The sequence below is a fragment of the Diceros bicornis genome, chromosome 16, assembly GCF_020826845.1.
Source record: "Diceros bicornis minor isolate mBicDic1 chromosome 16, mDicBic1.mat.cur, whole genome shotgun sequence".
In the NCBI taxonomy this organism is placed as follows: Eukaryota; Metazoa; Chordata; class Mammalia; order Perissodactyla; family Rhinocerotidae; genus Diceros; species Diceros bicornis.
Window position 1 is genome coordinate 27690748 of NC_080755.1, and position 25115 is coordinate 27715862.

The following is a 25115-nucleotide window of genomic DNA, read 5'->3' on the forward strand; positions in this document are numbered from 1 at the left end:
CAACGATATGAAACTAGAAATCAACTACAAGAAAAACTGAAAAAGCCACAAATATGTAGAGATTAAACAAAATGTTACTGAACAACTATTGGGTCAAAGAAGAAATCAAAGGAGAAATCAAAGAATCAAAAAATACCTGGAGACAAATGAAAATGAAAATAACATATGCCAAAATTTATGGGATAAAGCAAATGTGGTACTAAGAGGGGATTTTATAGCAATATAGGCCCACTTTGAAAAACAAGAAAAATTCAAACAAATAATCTAACAATACACCTAACAGAACAAATGAAGCCCAAAATCAGCAGAAGGAAGGAAAAAATAAAAATCAGAGTGGAAATAAATGAAACAGAGATTAAAAAGACAATAGAAAGGATCAATGAAAGTAAGAGCTGATTCTTTGAAAAGATAAAGAAACTTAACAAACCTGTAGCTAGATTCATCAAAGGAAAGAGCTAAGGCTCAAATAAATAAAATCAGAAACAGAAGAGGAGAAATTACAAAGGATACCGCAGAAATCCAAAGGATTATAAGAGACTACAAAAAGCTACATGCCAATAAATTGGATAATCTAGAAGAAATGGATAAATTTCTAGAATCATATAACCTTCTGAAACTGAATCAAGAAGAAATAGAGAATCTGAATAGACTGATCACTAGTAAGGAGATTGAAACAGTAACCAAAAACCTCCTTAAAAAAAAAAAGTCAAGGACCAGACATTCTACCAAACATTCAGAGAAGATTTAATACATATCCTTCTCAAATTCTTCCAGAAAATTGAAGAAGAGGGGACACTTCCTAACTCATTCTACTGAGGCTAACATTACCCTAATACTAAAACCAGACAAGGACAATACAAAAAAAGAAAAATTATAGGCCAATATTGCTGATGAACATAGATGCAAAAATCCTCAACAAAATATTAGCAAATCAAATACAATACAATAAAAGGATCATACAACATGATCAACTGGGATTTATTCCAGGAATGCAAGGATGGTTCAACATTTGAAAATCAATCAACGTGATACACCACATTAACAAAATAAAGAATAAAAATCACATGATCATCCAATAGATGCAGAAAAAGTATTTGACAATATACAGCATCAATTTATGATAAAAACTCTCAATGAAATGAGTATAGAAGGAAAATACCTCAACATAATATATGACAATATATGACAAACTCACAGCTAACATCATACTTAACAGTGAAAAACTGAAAGCCACCTCTCTAAGAACAGGAACAAGACAAGGATGCCCACTTTCACCACTCTTATTTGACATAGTATTGGAAGTCCTAGCCAGAGCAATCAGGCAAGAAAAAGAAATAAAACAGATCCAAATTGGAAAGGAAGAAATAAAACTGTCACTATTTGCAGATGACATGATTTTATATTTAGAAAAACCTAAAGGATCCATCAGAAAACTATTAGAAATAACAAACGAATACAGTAAAGTTGCAAGGTACAAAATCAACATACAAAATAAGTTGTGTTTCTACACACTAACAATAAAATAGCAGAAAGAGAAATTAAGAATACAATCCCATTTACAATCACAACAAAAAGAATAAAAAACCTAGGAATAAATTTAATCAAAGAGGTGAAAGGCCTGTACAGTGAAAACAGTAAAACACCGTTGAAAGAAATCAAAGAAGACATAGAGAAATGGAAAGATATCCCATGCTCATGGATTAGAAGAATTAACACAGTTAAAAGGTCCGTACTTCCTAAAACAATCTACAGATTCAATGCAATCCCTATAGAAGTCCCAATGACATTTTTCACAGAAATAGAACAAAAAATCCTAATATTTATATGGAAAGACAAAAGACCCTGAATAACCAAAGGAATCCTGAGGAAAAAGAATAAAGTTGAAGGTATCACACTCCCTGATTTCAAAATGTACTACAAAGATATAGTAATCAAAACAGCACAGTTCTGGCAGAAAAACAGACACATAGATCAATGGAACAGAATTCAGAGTCCAGAAATAAATCCACACATCTATGGACAGCTGATTTTCAACAAAGGTGTAAGGAACATACAATGGAGAAAGGAAAGTCTCATCAATAAATGTTGCTGGGAAAACTGGACAGCCACATGCAAAAGAATGAAAGTAGACCATTATCATACACCATAAACAAAAATTAACTCAAAATGGATTAAAGACTTCAATGTAAGACCTGAAACCATAGAACTCCTAGAAGAAAACATAGGCAGTATGCTCTTCAATGCTGGTCTTAGCAGTATCTTTTTGAATACCATGTTTCTCCAGGCAAGGGAAACAAGAGAAAAAATAAACAAATTGGACTATATCAAACTAAAAAGCTTCTGCAAAGCAAACGAAACCATCAAAAAAATGAAGACAACCTAACAACTGGGAGAAGATATTTGCAAACCATATATCTGAAAAGGGGTTAATATCCAAAATATATAAAAAACTCATACATCTCAACAACAAAAAAACAAACAACCCAATTAAAAAATGGGCAAAAGATCTGGAACAGACATTTTTCCAAAGAAGATATAGAGATGGCAAACAGGCCCATGAAAAGATGTTCAACTTCAATAATTATTAGGGAAATACAAATCAAAACTACAATGAGATATCACCTCATGACCGTCAGAATGGCTATTACTAAAAGGACAAGAAATAATAAGTATTGGAGAGGACGTGGAGAAAAGGGAACCTTCATACACTGCTGATGGGAATGTGAACTGGTGTAGCCACTAGGGAAAACAGTATGGAGATTCCCCAAAAAATTAAGAATGGAACTACCATATGATCCAGCTATTCCACTTCTGGGTATTTATCCAAAAATATGAAAACACTAATTCAAAAAGATATTTGCACCCTTATATTCATTGCAGCATTATTGACGATAGCCAAGTCTTGGAAACAACCTAACTGCCTATCAGTGGATGAATGGACAAAGAAGATGTAGTATATATATATACAATGGAATACTACTCAGCCATAAAAAAAAATTTCATCTTGCCATTTGTGACAACACAGATGGACCTGGAGGGCATTATGCTAAGCAAAATAAGTCAGATGGAAAAAGCCAAATACCATATGATTTCACTCATACGTGGAAGATTAAAAAAACAACAAACACATAGATATAGAGAATAGATTGGTGGTTACCACAGGGGAAGGTGGGAGGAGGAAGGCAAAAGGAGTAAAAGTGCACATGCGTACAGTGACAGATGGTAATTAGACATTGGGTGGTGAACATGATGTAGTATACACAGAAATCAAAACATAATGCTGTATACATGAAGCTTATATAATGTTATAAACCAATGTTACCTCCATAAAAAAATTCTATCAACTAAAAAAATGAATCATGATTAACTTAAAACATTTGGTTTATCAGAACACATCATGGTATCAGACTGGAAAAAAAAAAGCCCAACCATAACTAACACTCAATATCACTAGACCATCCTTTTCTTTCCATATTACGCAACACGCCTACTGATCAATTAACTATTTATTCAACTATTTATCCATCATTCAAAAACATTTATTTGGCCCTTAATATGTGCCAAGTAATCTGTTAGTCATGTTTGAGAATATTTGGTATTATTATAAAATACTTTTAATGTAGATATATAAACGATAGTACATATACTTATACACTATGTGCCTATGTATGTCACATACACACAGCATGTAGAAGCATACGACTTGGAAGAACAGTTTTATAATCAGAGAACATCAGGGTAAATATATGTTTGTAGCCGTTAAAATTTTTGATTTCCAGCAATAGTAATTGCTTCTTGCTAACTGAATCAAAAGAAAATTTATTATGAGAACATTAGTACCAGGGAATTGGATTGGGAATCTGAGAGGTAAAGACCTGCCTTACTTTAAAAAAACACTATGTATTATACATAAATATATATATATGTACAAAAATATATAAATTTTGCCTAGAAACAGAATTTCATGGTAAGGTTGCCTTTGAAGGGAGAAAAATGGAACTGTTAGGGGAATACAGGAGATACTTAAAGACAATTTATTTACTTTAAAATGATCAAAAATAAATATGATAAAAGTTAAATTTGTTCCTTTAGTGGCAGGCAGAAATAATTTATTTTTCTATGATACGATCCCACAATAGGAAGGTCAAATGTTCATGAATTATTAAAAAGACTTTACACTTTAGTTATTTCATCAACAATGAAATTGACTAATATATTCTACTTGCATTCTCCCTCAGTTTAATTTACAACTTCCAAAATTTCTACATTGTTTTAAATCTCCAAAATTTTATTAGTAGGTTAACTACATATTATTATTAATATCATTATTACTAATACTCCCAAGTAGAAAAGTAAGGGAAGAAGTCACACTTTAAATGAATACCAATCGACTGTATTGTGTACAGTTTAATAATTCCTTTGGGAAATAAACAGCAGGTCAATTTTCCATGAAAATGAAACCTTTAAATATGTTAATTTCTCATAGTTGAAACATTTTTGAATCACTAAGTACCAATCTGTAAAATGCATATCCATTCATTTATTCATTTACCTCAAATTTTTTTTTTTTATATTCCTTCAGAGCTTCAAGTTCCTGGTTCCACTTTGAGTTCAGCAGAGGACCAAGTTCACTCATGTAGTCTATGTCTGCTTGAAGCTTGGCATTAGCTTCTTCCAATTTTGCCTTTTGTTCCTCAAAATATTTTAGTTGATGAGCTTTATCTTCAAGATGCCATTGTAATTCTATAATATCTCTCAAATAGGCCTCATGTTCTAGATGTACAATGATAAGAACAAAAGAAAATCTGATTTTAAAACAAAAGCTCCAGAAGGAAGTCTTTATTTGATAATAAATACAAAATATTTGAGTTTCATAAATTACTTATTTGTGTATCTTCCTAAATCTAAAATAAGTTATTTTAGTATTGCATTATAAAATATATTTCTTTCTTCATTCACCGTTGGAGGGATTAAAATATATATTTTATAAGTGAATAATTGGTTTTGTATAAATCTCATTTATTACAATGTATATACTGGATTATACACAACCATTCTTTTCAACTCCAAAATAAGAAAAATTGCAAGAGCAGAGGCCTTCCAAAACCACCTAGAAGTAAAATGATGAAATAGGAGTTACAAACATCAGAACAGACAAGGCAAAAATGATTATTATGTTCTGATGATACAATTATATATCAAAACAATCAACTGAAAATTATTACAAATGATAAGATAGCTCATATAAAATTAGTACACAAATGTTTATCTATATAAATAAAGATTATGTTTGAAAATAGAATAATCTCACTCACAACAGCAAAATTAAAACAAATTAAAATGCATAAATCTAGCAATAACCATTTCCATTATTCTCTTTTTAATGAGCCAAGATTTAGTTTTGCATATCTTCTGAATTAAATATTTTCATTATCTCACCATTGTGTTATTGATTTTCTCCTTTTTTTCCTTGTATTTATTTTTCTAAATTCTAAACTCATATATGCAACAGCTATGAATCCCTCCTTTCTGATGTAACAAAAGCTACTGATTTCCCTTTAAGTATGATTTAGCTTTTTCTCACATATATGAAGATAAATTTTAATACATTTTTAATGATATATTCCTAATGTGTTCTAATTTCTTGAATATGTGCAATGTTTGACACCATCACTTCTTACTTTATCCTCACGAATTAGACAGTAGTATTTTTGTTTTAAAAAGTCAGTCATTATTTTAAGTATTACCATTATTATCTCCATCATGATCTTGTATTAGATATTCATTATATCTTCTCATTTTATACTCCATGCTTTTAAATATTTTATTTATATTTTCCTTCTCCTTATGTAGCTGTGATGCATTCCATGTAATTTCTTCAAATTTTACAGCTAAATATTACTTTTCTCCTTTTAGTCTAATAAACCATTTAGCCAACCATTGGGTTACTTTTAAGTAATATATTTTTCATTTCCATTTTTGTTTTCTTTAAAAAATAGTCTCTTAGTCCTTGTTTTTATTTTTAAACTTGTCTTTAGTTCTTGAAACATATTAAACACATTTATTTTACAATCGCATGTAATCCAATATCTGAAAACTTTTTGAGTAAGACTGTTGTCTGTTTCTACTGATTCACACTCATTGAATCTGGATCTTTGTGTGTTTTATATTTGATATTGAGCTATTCCTTAGCTTGGAACTTGATCTGAGATAATTCCCTGGTGCCTAGATTGAAGTTTTAGTCTTCCAGAGAAAATCTGTCTTTGCTTCTGCAGATGCCTAGCTTTACTAGGAACCCATGGAACATTTAAGTGCCATTCTCCACTTAACCATTTTCAGACAACAGACAGCAAAATTTTCAGTCACTAATCTATTTAGATTAGTACATTAACAATTCTCAGCAATATTGTTTGTTTCCCTCCATTGACTAAGTGAAACAGCAACTTACTTTGCTGTTCAATCTAAGCAACAGGTTTATTCATGATTCACATTAACGCTAAGGATGGAGACCTTTCATGTCATGACTTCTAATTCCATTTGTCATTTGGGTGAGCCTTAGGCTTTATCTCCAGTCTCCCGGACCAGATAGATATATCAAAATGGGGACTAGAGGATATCAGTGTTTCAGGGACTCCCTCAAGGCTGAATCTGACATTGATGCCTTCGTTGTTGTTATGTGCCGTCAAGTCAGCTCTGACTCCTGGTGACCCTATGAATGAATGATGTCCACAATGTCCTGTCCTCAACAGCCCCACTCAGCTTCTGCAGATTCATGCCAATGGCTTCCTTTATGGAGTCAATCCATCTCATATTTGGTCTTTCTCCTTTCCTGCTGCCTTCTACCTTTCCCTGCATTATTGTCTTTTCCAAAGAATCTTTCCTTCTCATGATGTGCCCAAAGTAGGACAGCCTCAGTTTTACCATTTTTGCCTCCAGCAATAGACTTAATTAATGCCTGCTTATCTCCAAAAACCCCATTCCAAACTTAAATGTTGGTCTCAGGGCATCGCTTAATTTATTGAAAGCTTGCCAGGGTATTTTACACGATTTCTAAAAATCAGAATACATAAACAAAACTTGACAATTGAAAACGGACCTTTGATATCATTAGTTTCTTCTCTGATTTCATTTCTTCTCTGAAATCATAGGTGGATATTTAATACCCTACTCTCAACAACTCAGTGAATAACTAGACAGAAAATCAGATAGAAGACTTGAACAGCACTATCAACCAACTAGACCTGACTGATATTTATAGACACTCTACCTAAAAAGAGCAGAATATATACTAATTTTGACCACACAGAGAACATTCTCCAGGATAGATAAAATGCTAGGCAATTTTTAGTCGAAATAATTTTAACATGATTGGAAGAATTAAAAAAATTTTCTAAGCAGACAAAAATATTAAATTAGAAATCAACAGAAAGAAATCTGTGAAAATCCCCAAATATCTGCAAATTAAACAGCAACTTCTAAATAAACAATAGGTCCAAAAAGAAATCACTAGGGAATTTAGAAAATATTTTTGAACTAAATAAAATTGAACTCACTGCATATGAACATTTATGAAAAGCAACAAATGCAGGTCATAAAAGGAAATTCATAGTTTTTAAATGCCTATTCTAGAAAAGAAGAAAAGTATCAAGTAAATAATCAAAGCTTCCACTTCATGAAAAGGGAAATAGTAGATTAATTATTCCCAAAACAAGCAAGAGAAAGGAAATCAGAAATCAATTATATCAAAGCAGAAAAACAATAGAAAAATCAAGAAAAGCAAAATTGACTTTTTCAAAAGATTAACAAAATTGACAAATCTTTTGGCAGACTGACCAAGAAAAAGAGAAAGTACAAATTATCAAAATCAAGAATGGAAAAAATGTCATCTCTATTGCCATTAGAGAAATTAAAATAATTAAAAGATAATATTATGAACAAGTTTATAAAGCCAGCAAATTAGACAACTAAAATGAAATGGACAAATTCTTCAGAAGACACAAATCATCAAAACTGACTGAAGAAGAAACAGAAAACAGAAGAGATCTAAAACCAGTAAAGAAATTGAATTAGCTATTTAAAATATGCTGACAACTTTGGACTTACACAGATGCACATGGATAGAAAACTCATTAATTGGGCCCTGGGTAGAAAAAGAATGATTCCAAGGAAATAAAAAACCCAAACTCAAAACTTATGAAGATTTAGAGATCAAAACTCAAGCTAAGAAATTAATATGGTAATTGGTCTAGAACCAGTAAAACTCCTCGGATCCTTATAGAGTCAAAAAAGCAGCCAAAAGTTTACTGATTTCTATAGAAAATAACAGATGAAGATGAGATCAGTATAAAATACGTAGAAACCATAATAAAAACAACTCAATACCAGGGAGGATCATCTGAAGCAAGATATGATAGATTAGATTGTTGTTCACTATCTTCCCCCTTTAGATAGAAATATTTTCTTGTCACGCAGATTCTTGGTTTGGACATGTTACTTATTTTGGCTAAAGGATATGAGTAAAAGTGAAAGTATGCCAGTTTCCAGCTAATACCTTATGGGGCATCCTATGTTTCTACTCCCTCTTTTATACTTTTGTCATTTGCCATGTGAAAACCATGCCCCTGGGAGCTGCTAGCCAAAGACAAGAGACACACGGAGCAGACCTGAACCCATCAGTCTTGAGCCAAGCCCACCGGATCTGCAGCCAACCCAGAGACCCATGAGTGAAAAAAATTGCTTATTGTTGTAAGCTATTGAGTTCCAAGGTGATTTATTACAAAGCATTATTGTAGTAATAACTGATTAATTCACATGACAAAACAATGTGAAACAAAACAAAATTCGAAGATTGAACATTCTATTAATTACTGAGATCTTCCTCCACGGTAGAGGCATTCTTGTGAGCATTTATATGGGACCCAATTACCTTTATATTCCATTCTTTCTGAAAGGTCAATCCCCAAAACACTCTCCCAGACTTATTTTCACCAGTCTTACATTCATGTTCTTTCCAACTCCCTGACCACTGCGCAATCCCTTTTGCCACTTCCCACCTATACTCTGGGCTAATTCTCCTTCATGGTGATTTGCCTTCACCTCTCCCCTATTGAGCTTGTAACACAGCAGCTCCCCAAATTATGTCAACATACCATTTGAATCCATTCATAAACCATGGCTGTGATTTTTTTCTCTTCTGTCATATGGTCGTAGGGAAGTACCCATGGAGCCATAAATGCAGGTTAAGGGAAAGACAGGAAATCTATAGAAGCAGGTACAATGGGAATATCAGGGGAATCTGAGTCGGTTTATTTGTGCCTTCAGATGCTGCTTAGACATATGTACTCTTTTATTTTTTTAAGGAAACATTGTTATGCACATCTAATTTTATAATCTGTAGGATCATATAGCAGCCAATTCATGATGAAAAACTTATTTCTGGTTATCTTTTTTGATAAGGAGAATAAAAAGCATTTGCTAGATGACTGATGCCTATTGGGTACAAACGGCTGTCATTTTGGAGAGGGGGATGCAGTGACCAAGCAGAGAGGAAGGTAGCCAGGGGTATAAATATCCCAGCCTCATTCTTCTCCATTATCTCCCATGGTCTCTTGTCACTATCATTGGTTGAACCCAGCAGGAAGACAGAGTGCAAAAGATATCTTTGATGCTGTCTATTATGAATCAGCCTCACAGGCCACAAAACAAAAGATACAAGCGGAGATGGGGTTTTTAGGGGGTGGATGGATCTGGAGAAGTAACCACAAGATATCTAGAAAGAAGTGAATTTCCTTAATTTTATATAAAAAATTTTTCTAAACTACAAACATCGTACTTAATATTAGGGCTGTTAAGGAGATTAGAAGTTTTTCCTGTCACATATGCTAGGGACTCTGAGAATCTAAACATTATAAAAATACATAATACTATAATTTGTAAAGAAATTCATAAAATTTAGAGATTATATCCTAAATATATCAATATAATGGCAGTATATTCCTGAAAGTACATTACTTTTCAAGAATATGTCACAAATAGAAAGCATTTAAGAAAATATAGTAACAATGAATTTAAATTTCATTGCATGTGCTGGCTATTTAAAATAAAGCAGATGAACATAAATTTCAGTTTTTTAAGTAGATCTTTAATAGTATTGAATAAAATGCAACCCAAGCAATAAATTATCACTAATGGCAAGAATGTATTCCACCATTCAAAATGCATTTATTAGGTACCTAGAATGTGCACGCACATATCTCAATTTAATTTTTGGTAATTCCTTAAGTAGAATTCCATATAGACCCAAAACTACAATATCTAAACACTCTTATAAAGGGTATATGAGATTACATATAAATTGATTGCCAAAAACTAAATAAAATCAGCCCTCAACATTGACTTTTCTATTACTACTGACAAAGTCCTCCCAAACAATTAGTAAAATTGCAGATGACTCCTTGTGGATATGAATATGAATCTGCTCAAGAATCTACTGGGATCCAGAATTTCCCAGGATGCCTATTCAGACCCTACTGTAGTCTCGGTTGTCTCTAAAACACCAATATATATGTATGTATGTATTTACAAATTACATACCTATGCTACTGTTTTAGTAGAGTATGTACATCATAAATATATTCAAAAACCTTGTGAATCAGAACAAATATACTCCAAGCCTGAATTATTTATTTTTATAAACAGCTGTAGATACCAAATATTTTATAAAACACATTACTTTAAAGTGTTAGTAGAAAAAGGTCCACTCTTACCTGAGTTTAGAGTGCTTTTTGCATATTTTTTATAGTTAACTCTTTAGTAAAGGGTAACAAAGAGCATAGACAAAGGCTGGATTAAATTCATTCCCAGCCTAGGCCCTGGGCCCATTTCCTGCTTCTTGAGTTCTGCTCCAGAAGGGAGTGAACAAATGGAGAGTTCAAGTCGTGAGCTCAGTATTACTTTAAAAAGAGGAAACAGCCATTAAACCTACATTTAATTTATTTTATTAAAATAACATAATTGAGGAAATATTGGGTAACTGTATTTTGTCAGATGCAATAAAAAAACGTTAAAACCCAAATCATCAAGAAAAAAATTAGAAAAAGAACAAAATTTAAAATTATAAAGAAAAGTTCTAATCTTTTCTTGCAACTCCCTGAAATGTGTATACTCCACTTTGGAGACGACAGTTTTAGAAGACTTATACTATTATAACAAAGGTGTATGTATGTGTTCAATTTGACACATAATTTGAATTAATGGCTATTATCCCAGAGTAATAATTAATAGCACCTCTTTTACTCTCAAAGGGTCTTGATTTAAATGACAGGTTTTATGGGCACCCTAATATAACCCATTTACAAAGCATATGAATCTTGAATTAAAATTTTCACCCTATGATAGTGTAAAAAACTTCCAGAATCAGGTAGTCATGCATGTTTGATAAGGACAGTGTTTGGAGAATAAAAAATCCAATACCTTTAGACTGACACTTTACCACAGGTCCCTCACTCTGTAGTCTAAAATACAACATTTCCTTATTAAAAACATCTGTTATCCGCATGACTCTTGGAAACATGTTAAGCTTCATTGCCTGCTAGAAGTTCCCAAAGAAAATTTACTATTGAATTCTCAAAAGCAGATTCATGTAGTTCCTAAAATATCACTTAGAACTCTTATGTTTTCCTAGTTTTAAAGATGTGGCTAATGACACCAACTATCAATCACTTTTAATTTATAAATTTCTAGTAACTGCCTATTGAAATACTGAAATATAGTAGTCACTATAGGAAATATTTGCCAAATGTTTGCATGCTCCTTGGGTACCATAAATCCCATGGAGTTTCCAACAAATACCAATTAACAGCAGGTCTAGGTTTGCTCAGTGCAGTCCAGTTGATGCCTATAAGCTCAGCATTATCATTTATAGCATCTTTCAAAAGTGCACTGGTTTGGATGCAAAATAATATTTTATATTCACTCTAAACAGAGGTGATTTTTTTATTCAAAACTTCAACTGATTATCCATGCCTCTCCAACAAAGTAAATGGCAATATGAAAAATCTTTATTATTACCTTTCTGCACAGCTAATGGGATTTCTTGAAGTTTCCAGATTGACCAAGAATCAATTTTCATGTTAATCTTTTTCTTTCTTGATTTTTGTTGTTTTAAAGCTTCTTCAGCTTCTGCACGGTCAGTTTCTAGACTTTTAATGAGATGGATGGCCTCTGATAGCAATGTTTCCATTTCCTGCTTTAATTCTGGACACTCTGCATTTTAAAATAGGAATATGTATTCACATTTGTTAATGAATCAGCCTATAAACCAGATGGTGGGAACATGGGTACTAATTGCATCACTATTCTTTTTAATATTTATATATGTAATAAGAGGATTTTAGAAAAATGAATTAGTCTTTTAAAGACAGTTTTATTATAATATAATCATTATATTGATTATAACCTTTGAAGAAAGATTCTTAAATGAATATTTTATAAAATAATTAGAATAGCTAAATCTCAACCAATATCTTCATGCATAACATCATTTTATCTGAAGGAAAAAAACATGATCTATTCACAAGCTGTATTACAGAGTTTTATTTTTAAATTATGCTTGTGTTTCCTTCCATTCTATGAGAAAAGCAAATCATAATGATCAGATAAATACTGAAAAATCCTCAGATGGTTCCTAGAAACAAGACACTTTATATTCTTTATCTTATCAGAAAATGACATCCCTAGTTAGCCTTGCCAGGAATTCATTCTATTTATTCAGTTATAATACAAATTAACTCCTTTAATGGGAGATATTTGTGATTCCTGGTTCACAGCTCTGGAATGATATAGTTTAATGTTAACAAAATGATTAACATGGGTATTCATTCGTCTATTTATGCAAGAAATGGGGAGTGAGCATGTTATGTTCTAGGCAATATGCTCTCTCCCTGGAGATAGATCAGTAAGGAAGACAGCTAGGGGCCCCACTATGGTGAGATTTATCCCTGTAAACAGTGACTTTTGCCAAAATGTGACATGACAAGAAGACATAAAGAAACACACTGTCAAGAAAGACAAAGCCCCCAAAGAGCTGAGGCTGGAGGAAAAACAGCAAAACTAGATCAAAAAGAAAGGCAACTAACAGACCTTTGTTTTCTTTTACTTTTGGACAATAAAGACAATGGTTGCCTGCTACAAGGTACTATTATATAATAGTTGAAAGAGCAAGCTTAGCAGTCACACAGTTTCTACTTCTAATCTAGTGGGCTTATCAAAGAAATTCAGCATGCTGCCTGAAAAGAATTCTTGATAAACAGGTTTCTCTTTTGTAATGCATAAAACTTCTCTTTTTCTGGACTGGTCCTTTATTTGGTCTCCATTTATTTGGTCTACCGTCTTCTCTTTTTCAAATTCAATCACATCCTGGACACTTTATATTCTTAATTGTCTTTTTTTTTAACGACAACATACACATTGAACATTGTTCTCCAGCTAACTTATGATCCATTCAATTTCTATAACAAGATTTCAATCTGGAACACACAATACAGTTAATGCCACTTAAAATTAAGCACTTCTGATTGGATATACATGTGTTTTAACAAAGATATCCATTATGTTTGTACAAAATATTTTTTATACTGTTTCTACAATAGCATTCTAAAATAAATGCTGTATGTATAACTTGGGGTGCCTCCAATTCATTGTATTTAACATCTCTCAATTTTTTTCCATAATACCCTCTCAGTTAGTTTTACTGTTTCACATTGAGTAAGTGAGAAACCACGTGCAATTTTTTTTAGCATAAACACTTAATTATAATAAATCGTCCTCATCCTGATACTATCTTGTATTTTTAGAGTCAAATGTACATATTTCTACTAAACATAATTGCAGTTAATGTAACTGTTATTTTGCCCGTTAATATATTAATCTTTTCTCTCAGCATTGGTCATGTGAAAAATTAAGAAGTAATGAATGAGGTTTTATCTTCATTGTAGACATAAATTGTGAAAAGGGAAACAATAAAAACAGAGCCTCACTATGAATGACAACTTTGAATAACAAAATATTTGTGCTTTCAAAAAGTCCTGAGTTTATTAGTTATCCTTCACTAAAGGAAGTCGTTTAACAAATTTTTGTGGCGAGGAGAGGAGGAGGTGTTTAATATAATATCAAGAATATATTCAAACATGCTGAAGTAATTTTAACACAAAATTTTATACCAGTATATAAGTTATTTAACATTTTGTAAATTGTGACAAAAATATTAATCTTAATTTATGTATACTGTAGAGCTATGATGCCCAGCATGGTAGCCATGAACCACATGTGACTATTTACATTTAAATGTAAGTTAAACTTCAAAAATTAAATTCCTCAGTCACATTTGCCACATTTTAAGGACTCAACAGCTATATGAGGCTAGTAGTTACTCTATTGGACAGTGCGGATATAGAACACTTGATCACAGAAAGTTCTACTGGGCAGAACTTAACTAAATTAGCTTCTTGAGAGGTGGGCAGGGATCATTACATACTCAGGACCTAGAGAAGCATATGGTATATGATAGTCATTGATAAAAATTTGTTGAGTAAATGTTTAATCAAATGATATAGAAGGCTTTTTCCTCTATTAGACACTCATAAGAACTATAAAACTCTTAAATGTAATTACATTGAAAATTATTAAATGAAAAGTCAACGAGTTTTTAAGTATAATTACACTTATCTAAGTATGAGGCACAACTCTACCTCTCTCTTCTGGTTTGACCTCTTTCACTGGTGTAACAATACTCCAATCTTCTTTCAGGGCTTTTGTTGAAGAAGTTCTGCTCCTACATAATGGAAAAGAAGAAACCAACTAATAAAGGAGGGCTGTACTTAAAGTTAGTAAAACAAATTTTAGGTGATGCTCTTACATTAAATTTTAAATGTTTGTGGTGAAACTTACGATACATGCTAATTCTACTATATAGGCGATTAATATAGCAAAATTCTAATATGTAATGGGCTTTATACTTTATAGCAAATGAATAGAAATTTAAAATTTGTTACAAATGACCTGAAAATTTTTGAGGGGATATTAAACCAGCATTTTTTAAATAAAATTGGTCATTCCTAGACAGTGTTGCTATCAGAAAAAGAAAGTTTATTGAAAATAATTTGAATGAGCTATTGCTCTAATTTCAGTTTAGCAGTTTCTGGGAAACAAATATAAATTACAAGGAGCAAAATACTATTTCAGATTTGAAGTTAATAAGGTTTTAGAAAAATGTCCAAATTAATAGAAAAATGTCCAAATTAAAATGTTATTTCTTTTCTAAAGAATCTTTCTAGCTACAGTTTTTCATGTTGAATAATGAAATAATTCTCATTATCACTATTTCTGTGGTCCAATTCTTGAGTCCTAGACTAATTTCCATTGAATTTAAAAAGAATTATTTTTCCTCTGATAAAAGTTGTAAGAAAATCAGTACCAACAACGAAGCAAGGAGTTTCATTTTTATGAAATTATTTTTTCTTATTAAAGAAGCATTACAAATTAAAGTTGTATACACACCAAAAATCATAAAAAATATAAAATAATCCATATTAATTCACTCTTTTCAAATATAACATAGAATATAACATTTTAGTGATATTTCAATTTTTATAAAATGATAGTCATAAGATTTTGCATGCTGCTTTAGTTACATGACATTGTTTCCTATGTATTTGACTACTACTTAATATTATCATTTAATATTTCATGTTATTTGTCTCATTATTGTTCCAGAACTTAATTAGGAAAGTCTGTCTAACCTGAGGTGAGAGAAATATTCATTACATTTTCGTCCTTTAGTTTTAATTGCATTTTTAAATATTTTTGTTGAATAATGTAATGTATTTTTCTTGTTTGTTTCCTTTTAAAAAAAGTAGAAAAATAATTGTCCCAGCATCTATTATTAAATAATTCTCTCCCCACTGACTTGTAATACCAATTACATGATATAGTAAATTATTATACATAATTAGATCTATTTTCGTGTATTTTATTCTAAAATTCAGTTAAAATTATTTTTTAGACCAGTATAATTTTAACTTTTAAATTTCTTATTGTGGCAAAAGTCACATAACATAAAATTAACCATTTGGAAGTGCAAAATTCAATGGCATTTAGTATATTCAGTGTTGTGCAATCATCATCCCCATCTAGTTCCAAAACACTGTCATCATCTCAAAAGAACACCTTTTATTTATTAAGCAATCTCTTCCCTTTCCCTCTCCTACTAGCCCCTGGCAACAACTAATTTGCTTCCCATCTCTATGCATTTATCTATTATGGATATTTCATATAAATGGAATCATACAATAGGTGATCTTTTGTGTCTGGCTTCTTTAACTTAGCATAATAGTTTAGAAGTTTACCATGTTGTAGCATATATCAGAACTTCATTATTTTTTATGATTGAATAATATTCCATTGTAAAGATGAACCACACTTTATCTATTAGTCCACTGAAGGATTTGAGGTTGTTTCTACATTTTGGCTATTGTGAATACCGATGATATGAACATTTTGTACACAAGTTTTTCTTTGAACATCTGTTTTGAAATCTTTTGTGTATACACTTCAAGGTGGAATTGTTGGGTCATATAGTAATTCTAGGTTTAATTTTTTTAACTTTTTTTAAGGAATCACCAAACTGTTTTTCACAGTAGCTGAACCATTTTACATTCCCACCAGCAATGCATGAGGGTTCCATTGCTGAATAAAAGTGGCAAGAATGGGCATCCTTGACTTGCTCTTGATCTTAGGTTGAAAACTTTCAGTCTTCACCATTTAGTATAACGTCAGTCAAGAGTTTTTCATAAATGTTCTTTATCATGTTTTGGAAGTTCCCTTTCAATCCTAGTTTTTTGAGTGTTTTCCTCACAAAAAGGTTTTAGATTTTGCCACATGCCTTCCACAACAATTGAGATGTTCACTTCACATGGGTTTCTTCCCTTCATTTTATTACTGTCATGTATTACATTATTGGTTTTTGTATGTTGAACCACGCTCATATTGTGGGGACAAATCTTACTTGGTCATGATTTATAATTCTATTAATCTGTTGCTGGATTCAGGTTGCTAGTATTTTGTTGAGGAGTTGTGTATCTATACTCATAAAGTCATTGGTCTACATTTTCTTTCCTTGTGATGTCTTCATCCGGCTTTAGTATCAGGGTAATGCTGACCTCATAGAATGAGTTAGGAAGTGTTCCCTTCTCTTCTACTTTTTGAAAGAGTTTGAGAAGGACTGGTATTAATTCTTCTTTCAATGTTTAGTAGAATTCACCAGTGAAGCCATCTGGTCCTGGGCTTTTCTTTGTTTGGAGATTTTTGATTAATACTTCAATCTCTTTACTTGTTACAGATCTGTTTAGATTTTCTAGTTCTTCCTGAGTCAATTTTGGCAGTTATTGTGTTTCCAGAAATTTGTCTATTGCATCTTGGTTTTCTAATCTATTGGCATACAACTGTACATAGTATTATCTTACAATCCTTTTTATTTCTGTAAGCTCTGTAGTAATGTCTCCAATTTTTTTTTATGATTTTAGTAATTTGAGTCTTCTCTTTTTTGTCAGTCTAGCTAAAGATTTATGAATTTGTCAATATCTTCAAAGAAACAACTTTTGTTTTCATTGATTCCATTTACTGTTTTTTTACACTCTATTTTATTTATCTCTGTTCTAATCTTTATTTCTTTTCTTTTGTTAGCTTTAGCACACTCATTATTTTCTAGTTCTGTAAGGTATAAAGTTAGGTTACTATAAAGTTCCCTCTAAGCACTGCTTTTGCTGCATTCCATAAGTTTTGGTACACTGTATTTTCATTTTCACTTATCTCCAAGTATTTTTTAATTTCTCCTGTGATTACTGCTTTGACTCATTTTTTTTTAAGTGTGTTGTTTAATTTTTATATATTTATACGAATTTTCTAGGCTTCCTTCTGTTACTGAATTTTAGTTTCATTCTACTGGTCAGAGAAGATACTTTGTAAGATTTCAGTCTTTTTAATTTTATTGAGATTTGTTTTGTGGCTTAAACATACAATCTATCCTAAAGAATGTTCCATGTGAATGCGAAAACAAATGTGTTTTCTACTGTTGTTGAGTGGAGTGTACTGTATAAGTCAGTTAGGTCTAGATGATTCTAGTGCTGTTCACATCTATTTCCTTGTTGATCTTTTTAGATATTTTATCCATTATTAAAGTGGGGGTATTGAATTCTCCAACTCGTATTATAGAACTGTCTATTTCTCCCTTCATTCTGTCAGTTTATACTTCATGCATTTTGAGGTTAGGTTGTTAGGTGTGTAAATGTTTATAATTTTTATATCTTCTTGAAGGAGTGACCTTTTTATCAAGATATCAAGTATTCTCTGTCTCTTGCAATATGTTTTGATGTAAAGTCTATTTTGTGTGATATGCCCATAGCCACTTCAGCTCTCCTTTGGTTACTATTTTCATGGAATATATTTTTCATCCTTTCACTCTCAACCTACTTGTGTCTTTGGATCTCATGTGAGTCTCTTATAGACAGCACATAGTTGGATCATATATTTTTATCCATTCTACCACTCTCTAACTTTCAATGGGACAGTTTAATCCATTTTCATGTAAAGTAATTACTGATAGAAAAGGACTTACTTCTGTCATTTGGCTATTTGTTTTCTATATTACTTACATCTTTTTCATTCTTTCATTTCTCCATGACTGCCTTCTTTTGTCTCTAGTTAACTTTTCTTCTAGTTTTTGTTTTAGTTTCTTTCTTACTGGATTTCTGTTTTGTTTTTTTTTAGAATTTTTCTTAGTGGTTCCCTGCGGATTACAATAAACATCTTAACTTCATAAATGTTAAGTTTGAATTTAAATCATTGCAGTATCAACAGTATTAAAAAATTCTATTCCTGCTTAGCTCTGCTCTGTCCTTTATGTTGTCATTTTCACAAATTACACATTTATATACTGTGTGCTCATTCACATAGATTTATAATTATGGTTTCATCCATTTGTTTTTTAAATTATATAGGAAAATATGAGGTACAAAATAAAAATGAAATTATACTGACTTTTGTATTTATCTTTGTATTTACCTTTATTGTTGTTCTTTATTTCTTCATATGGCTTTAAGTTATTGTCTAGTATCCTTTCATTCTGCCTGAAGGACTACCTTTAGGATTTTTCATACGACAGGTCTGTTGGTTTTTGAAGACCTGAAATCCCCCAGTTTTTGTTTATCTGGGAATATCTCAATTTCTCTTTTATTTTTGAAGGACACTTATGCAGGATTCAGAATTCTTGTTTGACAGAATTTCTTTCTTGCAGCACTTTAAATATGCATTTCTACTGCCTTCTGGCCTCCATAACTTCTGATGAGAAATTGACTGTTAATTTTATTGAGGATCTCTTGTACATGATAAGTCACTTCTCTCCTGCTACTTTCAAGATACTATCTTTGTCCAAGGCTTTCAACAATTTGACTATCAAGTGTCTTGATGTGTGGATCTCTGAGTTTATCCTGCTTGGAGTTCACTGAGTTTAGTGGAAGTATAGATTCATGTCTTTATCAAATTTGGGGAGTTTTCAGCCAATGTTTTTTTCAAATATTCTTTCTTCCCCTGTTTCTCTCTGCTATCATTCTTGGACTCCTACGATGAGTATATTTGTATTCTTGATGGTATCCCCCAGGTTTATTATGCTCTGCTCATTTTTCTTCATTCTTTTGTCTTTCTGCTCCTCAGCCTGATTAATCTCAATTGACTACCTTCAAGTTCACTGCTTCTTTCCTCCGCCTGCTCAAATCTGTTGGTGAACATCTCTAGTTAGTTTTCATTTCAGTTACTGTACTTTTCAGCTTCAGAATATCTATTTGGTTCTTTTTATAATTTCTTTCTCTTTATTGATATTCCATATTTGTTGAGACATTAGTCTTCTAGTTTTGTTTAGTTCTTTGTCGATGGTTTCCTTTATCTCTTGAGGATATATAAGACAGTTGATTTAAAGTCTTTGTCCAATAAGTCCAATGTTTGGGCTTCCTCAAGGGCTAGTTTTTATTAATTTCTTTTTTTTCCTTGTTAATGGGACAAACTTCCTTTTTGTCTTTGCCTATCTCATAATTTTTGTGGGAAACGGGACATTTTTAATATTTTAATGTGAAATGGAAATAAGATTACCCTCTCTCTATTGGGTTTGTTGTTGCTGTTTGTTGTGGGTTCTTGTTATTTGTTTGTTTAGTGACTATTCTAAACATTTTTGTAATATCTGTCTTCCTTGTCAGTGTCAGTGGCCACTGAAGTAAATGTTTCATTAGCTTACTGGAGAGCTTATGTTTTGTTCAGGTTACCTTAAATACCTGCAGCTAAAAAAAAGAAAAAAGAAAAAAATACTCTCCTAATCTTGGCAGATTGGCTCTGTGTGTTGGAGTACTCCTTCAATGCTTATCCAGGCTGTTTACAACTCTGCCTCTACCTTCAATTCTTGCCTGTGCAGATTCCTAAAGGTTGGCCAAAGGTACAAGATTAGGGTCTTCTCTGGTCTTTCCTGAGCATGTGGCCAGCACTGGTCATCTGTGTGCTTCTTCATTCTCCACTATATGTGAGAGCTTTAAAAATCCTTATTCCCTCATGTATCTCTTTTTCCAACCTTTCTTTCCCAGGCATTTTGGTCTGCCTAATGCTTATCCCAACTGGTATCCATAGCCTCAGACAGTGGTAGCAAGTATATGCCTTTAAATGCTTTCAGTAAACACTGCCTAGAAGTAGCTCCAGCTCTGTGTTTGCTCCAAGTCAGGCAAAACAATGACAAGTCTTTATGCCAGTCCTTCAGGGACTCAGTCAGACAAGTTAAAACACTGAACTATAATTCTTTGAGAATAAGGTCTATATTTTTCCCTCCAGCACTAGCAATCTGTACCACAAGTGCAGGCTGCTCTCTTCATGGCCACCACTGATCTGGGAGCTGGAGAATGGCAAGTCGGCAATTTAAAATGTGACATTGTTCTCATAATGCAATGTGGCAGACTCTTTCTTCATTAACTTTTCCTCTAGTTGTAAGTTCTTAACTAGATTCCAGATAGCTCCAAAAGTTGATTCTGACCAATTTTTGCCAACTTTATAGTTGTTTTTGCAGTGGGACACAGCCCTGGAGATCCCTATTATGCCATTTTCAGTGATATCCTAATTCTTAAATTTTTAAAAATAAATTTCACATCTAATGTGAAAAATTCAGCTTTCGATTTCCTGTTCCTTTTGAAATAAAACCTATCTACAGCAGATTAATCATCAAAATTTGAACATAATTAACAATAAAGAAGTATTAAAAGTTCTTACCATTCTTCAAAAGAAGCTTCAAACTGTCAAAATAAAAGATCTCAATAAAAATTTTAAACATCTTAAAAAACAATAGTAAACTTAACTTACACTTGAACTCACTGATAAAACCGTAGATGGTCCATTTAACATACCCCATTGTATTTCTGTCAAATCACACTCTCTGTTGTTTCCAAAGCAGGTATATACTTCTCCTAACTATTCCTATCCTTTTATTATTATTCCCACCTAATTGTTCTCACCTTTCATCTGTGTTTCTAAATCTTACCCCTTCAACAACAACCAGGTCAAATTCCACTTACTCCCAAAAGACATTCCATGCAATCAGAAGTGCACAATAATATATTACCAAAGAGTGGTAAACACATAATTACATGTAAGTTCACAATTATTTAGTTTTCTACAGTATTATCCCTCTTCTGGACTATAAACTCCTTGGTGGGAGTCATGTTCCACAGATATATTCTAACAGTATCTTGGGCTGTAAGGGGCAGAAATTACCAAAAACACAGACTATATAGTCAGAATGTTATGAGTTTCATAGATAATCTCCAATTCAAGATGTTAGATTGGGCATACATGATTCCTTCTCTTCAATTCCCATATCATATCAAAACTTCTAGGGGAAAAATATATGTGTGTCAATAAAATCACTGGAGCATATATTTTAGAAGAATTCCCAGAAATAGAAAGTAATCAGACAAGATTGACAGTGAAAACAGAGCAAAGAAAAGTACAACTCAGAAGAGACAAATAGAGACCATTTCAGGGAGGTGAAAGTCTTCTCTGTGGAGATCATGAGGAATTCCAAGCATGGGCGAATAAGCAGGTGATAATGAAAGTAAATAATTGAAGGGCTACTTGTGGTGAGATCAGCCAGTTTCATTGCTTTCCATCCCAAAAGTCCAGAATACATGGCTGAGAAGATGCCTTCTAATCATTGCCATGAGAATAACTCTCTAACCACACTGGAGATCCGTCTAAGATGGAGAGGTTGCCTAAGAATGGAAGTTCTGGTTCTAGAGAGAAATAAAACAGAGCTTAGATAACTAGCAGAATCCCACATAGACACAAACAGGTGGGTGAGGAAAAACAAAGGCAGATTCATCAAGTAATGAAATATTCTAGGGTGCTACACTCAATATAAGTTTGTTTAGGCAAAAGTAGATGCCCTCAACTGTCTTGCCTAAATATATTACCTCCCATTTACAAAGAGCCCCAGTAAAATTTTTTATATATTGGAGAAAAAGGGTTTGATGTAAGCAGACTCCAATAGCTGCTAAAAAGCAAAGAAATAAAAACAGCAACAAAAAATCCCAAAAAACTTATGGTAGCAACCAATAATCAGTCTGGTCCATCATTTATAAATACAAAGGACAAAAAAAAGAGTATAGAAATATTTGAGGAAAGATTAGAGCATGAAAAACAAGAAAATTTACTTCAGATATAACAGAAATACTGAAATGAACCAAAATGAATAATAAATTCAAGGCGTATATCTCTTTTCTACACAATATTTACAAATAGAAAAAATTTAGCTTAAGAATGTCATTATCCAAATATGAAATAGATTAAAATAACTAATCATTTTACTATCCATATATACACGTGAGAATTTAGTTTATTATAAAATCATATTTCAAATCAGTGGAGATAACTCAATGAATGATGTTGAGATAATTTGAATAATTATTTGGAAAAGATAAAATATCATTATCTGCTTTATACCATAAATAAACTTCAGAGAACTGAAGGAGCTAAACGAAAAAAAAATTAGAAATGATAAAACATTTTAATAATCTTGATATCAGGAAGTTTTTTTAAACTATACAAAAATCTCAGAATTTATCAGATAGATTGGTTTACGTACAAATTTCTTTATGACAAAACTACTATAAATAAGTTAAAAGACTAGTACAAACAAAAAAAAATTTGCAACTAACATAAAAGACAAGAAATATCTACCAATATTTCTATAAATATGTAAAAAGCAAGCAACGACACTAGAAAAAAATTGGGAAAACTACATAAACAGCAACTAACAGATAATTAAATGCAAATGGGCAGAAAACATCAGAAAAGATGCTCTATTTATATGTGTTAATTGATCTACATATCTATATATTTATCTATCTATATCTATGTACATGAACACACAATTACATACACACATATATTAAATGAATACTATATATACTAATATGCTACAGAATCAATAATTTAACATTACAGTTTTCATCAATTTGCCCATCTCCTCCATTACCTTCTATTTAGTTCTCTCCTCTAAACAGGTTTTGGTGTTTGCTATACTGCTGGAATTTTCTTGTGCTAATTGTATAATAGATTCAATGGAATCTGAAAAACTCCCAAAGAGACTAATTTCATCTACATAATAAAAAACTAATGAATGCAATTGTTTGAAATCTCAATGGGTTATTTCATGTAATACAATAAGCTTATTCTTAAATTTATATGTACCAAGAAGAGCCACAGAAGTCTGAAAAAGAAAAAAAACCCACATCAGATATTAAAATGTATTATGAAGCATGTAAATTAGTGAAATGAGGTATTGTAATAGAGAGGTAAAATTAACCAGTGGAATGAAGGAACCAGAAATAGATCAATCACATATGAAAACTTGATATATGATAGATGTAGTATAGTTGATTTCTAAGAAATAACAGGATTTCTCAATAAAATTGATGTTGAGAAAAATAAGTCTCCATATTTTTAAAAACAAAAATAGTTAACTTATTCCATTCTTAGACGCAAAGACCAATTTCACAATGTTAGAAATTAAATCTCAAGTGAAAATCTTTAAAATTTTAGAAGAAATAAAGTAAAAATTTTGTATGACTCTGCATATGGAAAGATTTCTTAAACAAGATGCAAAACACTTAAAATAAAAGGAAAATGATAAATTCAAGTACATTAAAATTAAGAACTTCTTTTACTAAAAAATATCATAAAGAAAGTAAAAAGACAAGTCAAACTGGGAGAATACGTTTAAAACATACATAACAAACTAAAGATAACAATTTGTTCCTACAAGTCAATAAGAAAATACAAATAAACCCAGAAGAAAATGAGTAAAAGATAAATAGGCAGAGAAGAGAACGAACATTCAATGAATATATTAATAGGTTCTAAACTAATTAATAATCAGAAAAATGTTATCCCTTGGTTTTGGTGACTCAGAGTTCTCCCAGGACAGAAACCTGCAATCAGGCTGATTTATAGGATAGTTCCAAGAAGCCACTTGAAGCATCACAAGAAAGTCAGGAGGAGATTGGTTAAGAGGTACTTTAATGAACTCAGACATAATTATTCAAAAAATTCAAAGTCCTCAATAAGTGAGTAATGCTTAATTAATATTCTCAGCTTGAGCCTCCTCATAACACAATAGGAAATGATGTATTTTATAATGATAAAAACAGGTTACCTAAATTTTTAGAAATAGAATTAAATTTGGTATAGAGAAACATTTTAGGATAACATATCAAAACTTTACCATCGCAACATTTTGTAGAAGTGATGAAGCAATAAAGAAAAATTATTTTAACTGGTCTTTGATCATATGTGAGGAAGCAAAATTTCAGGCACCTATTATTCAAATAACTGGGATATTTAAATGGCTAACATAGGAAAGGCCTATAATACCAGAGAAAAACTGAGTTTTATATTTATAACTGCCTATCTGAAATATTTAAAAAGTTTTAGAAATCTCCCAAAGTCGCTTTAAATTATTTTTAATAAAATTCTTA

General features: G+C 31.7%; 1 protein-coding gene across 1 annotated transcript in view; it reads right to left on the reverse strand.

Annotated features, from left to right (window-relative positions):
- The window catches only part of LOC131415357 (coiled-coil domain-containing protein 178-like), a 112726-nt gene that overhangs the window by 43806 nt on the left and 43805 nt on the right, over positions 1-25115 (reverse strand). Inside the window, exons 4-6 of the mRNA XM_058556960.1 lie at positions 14748-14830; positions 12070-12264; positions 4553-4773 (exon numbers count right to left, since the gene is read on the reverse strand). Coding sequence (XP_058412943.1) covers positions 4553-4773; positions 12070-12241 — 393 coding nt within the window. The 5' untranslated portion in view covers positions 12242-12264; positions 14748-14830. The remainder of the gene's footprint in view (positions 1-4552; positions 4774-12069; positions 12265-14747; positions 14831-25115) is intronic.